Source organism: Molossus molossus, unplaced genomic scaffold, assembly GCF_014108415.1.
Source record: "Molossus molossus isolate mMolMol1 unplaced genomic scaffold, mMolMol1.p scaffold_m16_p_2, whole genome shotgun sequence".
Taxonomy (NCBI): Eukaryota; Metazoa; Chordata; class Mammalia; order Chiroptera; family Molossidae; genus Molossus; species Molossus molossus.
This window is the reverse complement of record NW_023425355.1, coordinates 32,584,959-32,596,187: the sequence shown is the minus strand read 5'-3', so window position 1 is coordinate 32,596,187 and position 11,229 is coordinate 32,584,959. Positions and strand designations below refer to the sequence as shown.

Below are 11,229 nucleotides of genomic sequence, written 5' to 3'. Positions count from 1 at the left end.
ATAATTCACAATAAATATGAAAATAGGGGAACATTCCTTACAGAAAATTAATAATACCTTAGATTATTCACAGGGATTTTCTGGTAGAGTACAGTCATAGTCACAATGTGAAGGTGGAAAAGTTTATCTACAAAATATACCCTTTGAAGCACCAGGAATAGAGATACTTCTACAGGAGCCTTGCACACACGGCCAAGCAGATATTGTATGTACAGAATAATTTGATTTACAACTGCAGTTCAGATGATAAACACTGCAATTGCTGCTCTACCACTAGTGAACTTGAATTACTTAGCACTTCATCTGTGATTATTGTTGTTTTACTTTTATTTGTAGTGCTGATATGTGCAGTCAATATTTATTTAAATTCAAACTCTAACAACGCTGAAAAAGAAAAGTAGAAAGATGCTCACATCTTTTTATAAAGCTTATAGAAGGATGAGAGATTATTTGGGAAAAAATTCAAATATAAATTTGTTAGCAAACAATGAAATGCACACCTTAAAATGTGCTTTCAAACTTGTAAAACTTTTAAAATAGGTTAAAAAGCTATGCGTTGTTCAAAATCACTCTAAAAGAGCTAACAGCCTGTCTATTCATTTGCTTAAGAAATGCATGTTGTTTACCTACCTACTAGTTTGCCTACAGATAAGTGCTTGCCTAATAAAACTAAAAGCTGTCATTATGAGCTATTGATTTAGTCTACAGAAGTTGTCCATTATGTTGAAGAATTTCTAATGGTTTCAATCACAATTTTCACTTACTAATCTTCCTCTACAATCTTCCAATTTAGGTGTCTTAACACTTATTTCTTGATAATTTCTGATTTTTCACTTTATAGAAGTTCTCCTTTCCACTTAAGGTAGTTAGGAATTTTTAAATTCAGTAAAAGTCTTTAATTTTTCCCTATTTCAAATACTATGTAGATACTGAAATATAAATATGTAGAAGGTACCTCACCTACTAAGCTTGCACCTCAAATTGGTATCATAAAACCACTCTAAGCCAATAAGATTATGTTGTTTTCAAGGAGAAATTAAAACAGTATATTGGAACAAGGCACTATACTACAAAAGCAGGTCTTTCTTCCCCCACTATTCTGGAAATGTAAACAAATAAACAAAGAAAAAAAATGAAGTACAAAGAAATTTCTGTGCCTTTTTCTTCAAACACTTTTTTAGCACCTTGATGTTATTAGGTGTACTTTATGCTTGGTATCGCAGAAATTCTCTATGCTCACATGGCTGTTCTGAGTAGGTCAGATTTTTCACTACCAAATATCACTGGTGAAGCTAAACTCTTTGGATGATAAAGGTAGCAGGGAACTGTTTCTATGAAATTCCTGGGTATCTTTCAGGGCATTATTAAGGGGTAGCTGTCCATTGAGTAGCGTCAGAGGCAGGTTACAGTAAGTGTAGTGGTTTCCCAAGGAAGATACTGGGGAGGTGGTGGTTGGTGTCTTGTGTGTATAACTTCTGCAACAGTGCCTCATTTGCATTGAATCTGAATGGTCAAAATCAGGGAGATCAGCTTGAGATGACACAAGAGAGGCTGAGGTACTGGTCATAGCAATAGATGGTATAGGCTGGAGTTCTCCAAAAAGTCCTTGTTCTGCAGAGTCCATAATATGGCAGCGAGAAAGCACTTCTTTTTTCTTGATGGGCATTTCATATACTAAGTGCTTCCAAAACTTAGAATTTAATTTGCTGCTTTTGGGTCCCTTCCACTTGATCAGTGACAGAAGTTTGATGCTGTGCTTTAGTGATTCCACTTCCTGGCAATTCACCTTCCCTTTTAATTCTGTACACTCAATCAAAATCACTTTGATTTCTCCACTGACTAACATGTTATGGAGTCTGCTTTCCAATTCAAAAATACTCCATCCTCGTCTGAGAATGTAATCTGGAGTTAGCACGATAATAAGTCTTCTGCTTTGCTCAACACTTCTTGTGAGATCTTCAATGTATGCTACAAATCACAGAAAGAGAGAAAGAGTAAAACAAAGACATTTTCAGTCTTTAAAGCATTAGGTTTGCACTTTAGAATAGTAAAGATCCAGTCTTTCACTAATGTACACCATATCTTCTATTTTATATTGCATATTCAGTAAGCCCATTTCCTTTAAAAAAAAAAAAAAAAGAATGAAAAATAAATATATAAACCTGCTTAGCCCTGGCCATGTGTGGCTCAGTTGATTGAAATGTTATCCTGTACACTGAAAGGTGGCAGGTTCAATTTCCAGTCAGGGCACACACCCAGGTTATGGGTTCAATACCTGGTTGGGACATGTACATCAATTTTTTTAAAAAATGCTTAAAATAGTAATTTTCTTGCACATCATTACTTGCAGTGTTTTGTTGGTGAATATTGAATCTGACTTCATCAGACATTAGGTGTATTTAAGTAATGTTTTAAATTTGATCATTTAATTTAAGGTGGACTCCCAGGCTTATACTCTAAGTAAACAAGTCATCAATCAATGAAAAGAGGAATGAAATTTTTTAATGACTGAAGAGTCACTCTATTTATGGGTTTAGTTCTGCCCACCCCCGCTATTTTTCAACTGTAAAACATGTAAAAGAGTCTATGTTTATGAACTACTTCAAAGATATTGTGCTAGACATGGTGGAAAAGCTCTTCTAGATTCATAGCTTGTTTTTTAGAATACTTTTTGTTATTTACAACCTTAGGTACTCCATTGTGCCAGAAATAGGGAAGTGGTGTGTATGTGCCCATGAATGTAATTTGAACCAGTTGCTCTTTGTTCAGAGGAAGATCAAGGGGTGGAGTTGAAGGTGGGGGATGGTGTGGAAGGAACATGAATGGAGGAAGACTCTATCAATGGAAAGGAAGTTTTTTCCTACTTTGTGGAGCAATTCTGAGAGTGAGGTGAATATGTTATAGCCTTTCCATGCTATAAAAACACTAAAATAACAAATTTTATTTGTACTATGGAATAGTCCTTTTGCAATCATCTTCTCCAAAGTCCTATCCACCAAAAAGGGAAACACACACATGTTTTAACAAATCGAGACTTGGACACAGGTGCTGCAACAGAGAACTCTCTTTACTAAGCAAAGCACAAGGCCTAGTCTAATGTACAGTGCCCTCTAGCAGAAGCAGTGCTTACAGAAGCATAGCAACATTTGTCCCTGCAAATCTGTCCAAGGTTACAGACTGCTTTCAAGGAGTCATGTCCAGTACACAGTGTTGGGCCACAAAACAGCCCAGTGGAAGCCATTTGAAAAGAGCAACTTATTTTACAGATGCACATTTTACAGATGATCTCTATTTTTCCAGGGTTTATTTGCACCACTTGGCAGCAAGAACACTTTCACAAATAAAAATGAGCAAACTTTCTACACACCCTACAGATAAGCAAAGAGTTTTTTAAGAGATACACATAGAACTGCCCATTTTACAATTAACTGTTACTGCTGTTTTGGTTTATACTTAATACACTTTGTCATTTTTCTCATGCAGTAGTTACAATGACTGTTCAGAGGATAAAACAACTTCTAAGTGGGAAAAGAACCTTTTACAAATTTTAAGTATTTTATTTTAGAGATTACATATTCAGAGAAAAAATCAGCATTAAAATCTGCAAAACAACAAAACAAACCAAAAGAAAAAAACAAAAACAAAAACAAAAACAGAACAAAACTAAAAATACCACACAAGTATCAAAGGAAAGTTATCACGACAATTATCATTTAGAGAACTGGTGAAGCCAAATGGAAAGAAAGGTAGAAAGTTTCAATAAAGTGGAAAAATATTATCCCAATGTATCAACAGCTCTGACTCTTCATTTTCTTCCTCTCTTTCTGCTCCCAAAAAGAAAGAAGTTATGTGGGAAGTTTCATCATTAGAAGTTGGATCTGTAAGATACAGTAAAATAAACTATCATGCATCTTTCCCATTATTCTTTTCACCTTTCTTAAACAAAACAAAACAAACAAACAAACAAAACACACACACACACACATACACACCAAGAACAAACAAAAACCCAAACCCAGACTCATGGTTTAAGTGCAGGAGTCCATGAAAATGCAGTTTCACCAGGCAAATTATGAGTTAATAGTTAATTTTGTAGAGTAATTCATTTTTAATATTATATTTTATTGATTGTTTTAGAGAGAGAGGAAGGGACAGAGAGATAGAAACATCAATGTGAGAGAGAATCATCAATCAGCTGCCTCCTGCATCCCCCCCATCGGTGACTGAGCCTGAAACCTGGGCATGTGCCTTGACCAAGAATCAAACTGGGACCTTTCAGTCTGTGGGATGATGCTCAATATACTGAGACACACCAGCTGTGCTCTAGAATAATTATTTACAAAATAATTTACTAAGGAGTTATTCTGAGTTGTGTTCTTCCCTCATTAATTGCAGCTTTTCATTTAATCTTTAAAAATTGCCTGTACAAACTTTTGTAAAATAAACTATGTCTTTATGAAGTATATCTTCATGCCTCTATGAAAAACACTATTTCTGTGTTGAGATATAGTTTAATTTACTTTTAAACTATACTTTAAAAATAAAACATAATCTATACATATACTTATCTACACAAAGAAAAAAATTACAACCCAGGTGTTCACAGTAATTAAAGAAAATATCCACATACCACTAATTAATTTTATTGGGAACACATGGGCTTTGGCTTTGCTATCCTCTTTCTCAAATGCAGAAGAAAGTAGGGTATAATTTTTCACCATTAATATGGTTACCCCCTTCACCTGTCTATTATATTTTGCTATTTGACAACTAAGAAGAATGCAACATTTAGAGTTTTGGGAGGCTTCTTAGAGACTTATTAGACAGACGTTGCTTTTGCCTCCAAAATAAATGCCTGTCAGGACAGATCCCACTATGCTCAGCTGCACAGGGTGTGGGTGTTGAAGGGAACTTTGGAGAGAGGGAGTGGTCCCTGTCTCCTGCATACTACTCTAGCTGTGCTTATCCTGGCAAAGCCTATTGGAGAGTTGAGGCAACCATCCAGATTATTCCGGCTGAAAACCTCCTGTGGAAGAAAAAAGGTCTGCCTTATCCTGGTTTGCCCTATATATACATTCATCATATGCACTGGAGTCAGTCAGTTAATACCTCAAAATTTTTCCTGTGTAGACACAGCTGAAATGTCCCAAAGAAAACATGAAACATTTGCTTGGGCCCTGAATTTCATGTTCCATTTCACTTAGTGAAAAACCAAGTGGAAGTTTTCAGATGTGAAGCCCACATTTTACTTTTTGAGATGGTGATCATTGGCGGGGCAGCAACCTCAATGTTTGAAAGCAGCTGGGGAGGTGCCTCTAAGATCTGCCTGGCTCTAAGGAAAAGGAGAGACTGTGCTCTAGCTTCCATATTCTGGTTCTCCTTGTTTATCACTCTGTGTTTTTCTTTTTCTCCCCCTTCCTTTTGCTCCTCTCTACCTCTTTCTTTCTCCCATTCTTTTTTTTTTTCTGACCCATCTCCTTCTTATCTTTTACTTCCCTTTTTGCTTTCTTTCTCACTCTTTTTTTCTGCCTTTCCCTCTTTTGCTCTCCTTTCCTCTCTTGCCTATCTCTTTTTGCCCCCTTTCTTTCCCCTTTTCTTTCCTAAGTCTTTTTCTCTTTCGCTTTACCTTTATAAAAAAAAAAAAAAAAAAAAGGACCTAGCCAGCATGAAAAATATAAGTAAATTAGCAAGAGATCAAAGAGCTAGAGTTAATATTTTTCACTTGGTAATCTTTAGCCAGGGAAATATTGCTGGCTTCTATGTAGCAAGTGCTCATAATAATTTTCCCCTTATCTCAGGGCTGCATGTCTGCATCCAGTGACTGAATTGGAGACTGATCCATTAGGATTATGTCCTGTTTTAGTGTAGCATGTGAGCTAAGAATGATTTTTAAACATGTTTAAAATTTAAAAAGAAGAAAAAGAAGAATATAATGCAACAGAAGTCATATATAACCCACAAAGCCTAAAATATTTACTATCTGTATCTTTACATAGAAAGTTTGCTGTTCCTGAATTAGAGATCAATCAGGGTGTGTAGGCTTGGAAAAGTTCCAAATAAACTAAGCAAAAAACAGGTACAAAATTAAGATATTACTTATCCACAGCTAGTGTAGTCTCTGACAGGCAATGGTGTTACCCATGGCAGGGCTATGGTTTTGTTAGAGACATTTTAGAAACCTTCAGAAACCATTTTAAAAAGCTTGCTTTCATAAATACATAATAAAGAATCAATTTTCCAAAAAAAGTTTACTAAATCCACAGCACATATGAATATTTGCTATATCTTGCCCTGAATTATTCAGGCAAATTTAGCAACTGAGTAACAGGAATCCTTTAAAAGACATTTTTTTTTTCTACAAAAAAAAAATTATAAAATATTCCTTAAATTAAAGCTCATTATTTCTTCAAAAATTTTAAAGTAACCTATGATGACAGAATAAACTAAAGGGGATTGTGTCTGATAGCCTTGTGCTTCTCTAGACAAGGCTGTGAAGCCACACTAGATTATCAGATATTAAACAAAGCTAATTATACTTAATCTATTTGTGATCTTTACAAAAAATCCCCTTGAACACAGTTTTGATAGGGTTTCATAAGTTGATATATATTCATTTTCACATTATAAGTGAACCTGCATATAATTGTTTCCTTTGGCTATACTTTTCCTTTTGACAGAAAATTAGAAAAATATTCTAGAAGAAAATGCATTGTCACGAGTCTTTCCTTGTGATGTGTATCTATTAGAGAAGTGAAGAAAGGTCATGTCACCAGCACCATTATATGTAAGAAACAAGGAAAGTGACTACCTAAAATTGTATTAAAAGCAAATTTTAATTTAAAATCACTTTCAGGGGTAGTTGTATAAAATTCCAGTGTATTTAGAAAAGTAGAATTAGATATATAAAAGTGACTTGAAAATAGGACATTTATTAACAAAGTTAATAATACACTGAAGGAAGAAATACAGCAACAAATTAAAGCAGACATAATGGCAGCCCCAATAAATTTTTCTAAAGGGATATATATACTTTTCCAAAAGAACTCAGTACTTCCCTAAATCACAGGCTCTGAATCTGCTACAGATGTAGGCAGACGGACAAGGGAGAAAAACACTATATATTGATGAATTTCCATGTGGTCTTGCAACTGCCTACTAACCATTTATTTATCAAACTAATCAAGTAGCAACTTATAAATTACATTTTGTGTTGACAATTCCACTTATGTCAGGGTCATTATTAGGGGCAGTTAGCATATTAAAAAAGTCAAAAGACATGTACTTAGCCTGTAAATGAAAGCATAATTTATTACTTTTCCAGGTTCATATAATAGTAGTTCAACATACTTATACCTGTAGCTCTATACATTTATTGTCAACTAAATAGACAAATCATTAGGGTGAGACAGGTTGCATCAAATCAGGTAACAATCCATTAATTTCTGGTAAAAATTAGTTAATTGATAGATATCAGCAATGACACTTATAAAACCTGTGGGTTAATATACCAAGACTCAAAATCAAGACAATTTCTGACGGTGACTTGAAATAGCTTCCTTCCTATTACTGGTGTGGAGAAACCAGCAAAAATAATATAGGTTTTCCATGTATCAAAGAAAATGCATGATTCAGTACTATATATTTGGAAAGAAAATATTAGACCTCTTACATAACTACAGGCTTACAGTGAGGTACTTTATAAAGTAGTCTCACTGAAAATACTATTTGCATTTCAAATAATGATGCTTAATGCTCACCTAACGAAAGAGGTATACAGGTCAACAACATGACTCTATCTTGGCTGATGATGTTAAACTTTTGGAGTCTTGATTCTACCTTTGGAAGATGTAAGATTCCATTTGTATTGTCTGCCGCAGAGATTGAGGCTACAAATTTGTTATTTAGCTAGTTGTGTGTGAGGGAAGGAGTTGGCTTTCTAAATAGTGTGTGACATTACTTACCCTACAAAAAAACTCTATGTCCCCTCCCTAGCCAAGTCCTTGACTTGATAATTTGCAGGGATACATTTTTGGCAAGAGTTTTATTTCTGATTAATAGGTTAATCAACAGTCAACATGAATTTGCCAAGACCTTGTGACTATAGAGATCTATATTTATTTACAGTTTTGACTTTGGAGGCTACATTTCTGGAAGTGAATTCTTTACTTTTGTTATTATATTTTGGCTGTGGATGGGCATGAGAGCATGATAGTGGGCAGAATCTACGCTGGAATGTTGCCCACTTCTCTAAATTATCTCTCTTCTCTCTTGACTTCCTCACCAAGAGTAGAGGTAGGTAATGGAAGACATTTGGGGAATACTGGAAGAAAGAGAACGTTCAGAGTAGCAAAGAGAGTTTGACAAATCTCCTTCCCCTTCTCTTTTCTCTGTTAACTTTATATCCTAGAAATTTGTAGATAAAGTAATTCCAACCCAAGCAATCTTAGTAAACATGAACAAAACAACTTGCTCATTATATAGTCTTTTCTGTGGTTCCTTCAGTAGTTAAGACAATTTTCTCCTTGTCTCTTACACTATTTTTTTCAAAGGTGCCTGTTCTTTATGCTACCTAAACAGTAGGTTTCCTGATTGAAATTCTAAACAATGGACTCTTCCTTTACTTTAAACTTTGATGAGACACTTTAGTCCATTGACCTCAGTACATTTCTGTATACAATAAAGTACGGTTTCCTCTCTTTTGACTCTAACATAAAGGGAATGTTGGATATATCTTATTTTATTCCATGTGAGAAAATTGCACACAATGTGTTAAATGTCCATGATTGTACATTTCACCCTTGCCTCACAGATTTTAGGTCATAGACGTCAGATTGCTTGGAAAAGGATTTTATTACTCCCTGAGGACAATTTACTTGAATGGTGTCCAATATATCCAGCTATTAGAAGAACTATTGGCAATGAGTACTACAGATCCATGTACAAAAATTTTCTTTGCATGCCTCACTTCAGAATTTACTGGGTATCATCTGACACCAGATGTATTCTCCAGTCATTTGTCATTTAATTGTCAGCACAATCACATGGCTAGTGCTAAGCATTAAAGAACTGAAGATTAGACTAGTGAGAAAAATCTAGCAAGTTCAAGAATGTAATTAGACATTATATATGTTTTCCTTAAATTATTGACAGAGTCCTAATATTCTTGATTGAGAGACATTCTCAGAAAAATTGAGCATGGAAACAAATTGAAAGACAATTTGATACTTGAGGCCAAATTCATATATATAATTTCAACAGATATAGCTATTCAACTGTATGTATGATACTATTTTTATGTCACTAGTATCTTTCTCAGATGTAATGATTCATAAATAACTTGCATAGAGCTCTCCATAATCTTCCAATGAATAATAGGATAAAATTGAGGTTAAAGACTTTGAAGAATTTTTTTTGTCTATTCAGTGTTTACTTGGACATCTTTAGATTTTTCCAAAATATTCAGCCATAACTGGCTCACTTAAAAATTGTTAAAATATTGCATATGTAAATTTAAGCACTTCACTTGTTTTTTTTAAAGGCAAACAAAAGCTATAGGTTTGGGTTGGTTTTAATTTCAATCTTAGAATGCAGTTTTCTCCATCTGATCATGGCCCTCAGCCCAGTTTAATAAACTTTTATATTTTTATGTTTTTAAATCTCTGCAGAAACACTGAGATAAGATGGGCTCAGGAGACTAAATGGTACTCATCCAAAAATGTCCCCAATCTCAGGATCTCAGTTGCACAGCTGGGTTCTGTTGGTCACATGTCAGCTTCAGAGCACATCTGTTCATTCCTCAAGGATCCACTAGGCCCCATGAACACAATGTGCTCTGTGTAGAATACTTTCAAAACCCAGCAGCTGCAGGGGTGAAAAAAATCTCTACTTCTCAAGTTTGTGTCTCTAGGCAGTTTTGAGTAGGGTGCTTTTTTTTTATTATTATTATTTTTTAAATCTGGCTTTCTTTTGGTTGCCTGTCATTTCTGACATTCAGACGCCTGTTGGAAACAAAGTTGCTTTTGCTGTTCTCGGGACAGATGTTTCTAGCCTGGGAAGAGACAGACCAAACTTTTACTGGAAAGTAGGAATTCTTGCCACATTCAGGCACCAAACCTGAGAAAACATAAGAAAGATCCTGGCCACAGGCCCAAGAATGGAAAGGAAAGGTTTGTTACTGCCAGGAAAATAATGTCCAGATCTGAAAACTTTTAGTTTTAGCATTGAAAGAAAATATTTATGTCAAATCTCCCCATCTCTGTGATTCAGGATGACAAAAGGTCACTTCCCTAGTAGACCTGTGATAAGGGTACAGACACTTCCACCTCACCTTGGAAAGTACCATGATTGTATTGAAGCTTTTTGAGAACCCTTGGAAGAGAGACAGACAGAGAGAGAGAGAGAGAGAGAGAGAGAGAGAGAGAGAGAAGGGGAGAGAAAGAGAGAGGTGGAAGGAGACCCATTCTTCATTCATGAGCTTTTAAAACTGTATATATTGGAAAGGTTAATGATTTTGGGTGTTAATAATTTTGAATTAGAATATCTAGAGTTGTGATAATGAAACTGAAGGCATTAAATATGAATATGTTTATGTCATAGACTTCATTAATTTGATTCATAGAAAATTATTGTTGTAGGTTAAGAATATCATAAAATCTGCTTTTACAATCCTCTAAGGCTCATCGCTAGTTTTTAGAGGAAGGAGTAGTCAGGTCAACATGTTTTAAATGAGATGTAAGAGACAAACAAAGCTTATAATATTGTAACTAGCCCCCTCCCACAGGAATGTGTCTATATTTATATAGCATAACCTGTTAAATCTGTACCAATGGCTGCAAATACAGACCACAGAAGCTTCTTTAATAACACACATACACCAAGTCCAAACTGTTCTACTCTGTCATTCATGTGTAAATAAAGTATATTATTCATATACTTCACTGACTTCCTGAATGCATGCTAAAAATGCCAAGGAAAAACTCATTAATCGTGACATGGTGACTGCTAAGCCAGCTCTGAAATGTTGATGGAAAAGAAAAATTGTCAAAGGGCCTTTTTAAGAACTTCTGCAGGTTACACTCGCAAATCGGAATTCAGAGAACATGAATTTCCTTTTCAGGAAGGAAGGATTAAAGCCAAACACCCTCCAGTGGTTGCATCTAAAAATTGCATAGTTGTCTCAGTGGTTTACTTGTAAAAGGAGTCTCCCTGTTCACCATTGAGTATCCAGGA

The 11,229-nt window shown here is 35.0% G+C and overlaps 1 protein-coding gene across 1 annotated transcript in view; it reads right to left on the bottom strand.

The window, feature by feature from the left end:
• Window positions 1-1,088: 1,088 nt before the first annotated feature.
• IL1RAPL2 (interleukin 1 receptor accessory protein like 2) overlaps window positions 1,089-11,229 on the bottom strand; it is a 1,440,342-nt gene continuing 1,430,201 nt past the window's right edge. Inside the window, exon 10 of the mRNA XM_036270972.1 lies at window positions 1,089-1,968. Within this exon, the coding sequence (XP_036126865.1) occupies window positions 1,271-1,968 (698 nt within the window). The 3' untranslated portion in view covers window positions 1,089-1,270. The remainder of the gene's footprint in view (window positions 1,969-11,229) is intronic.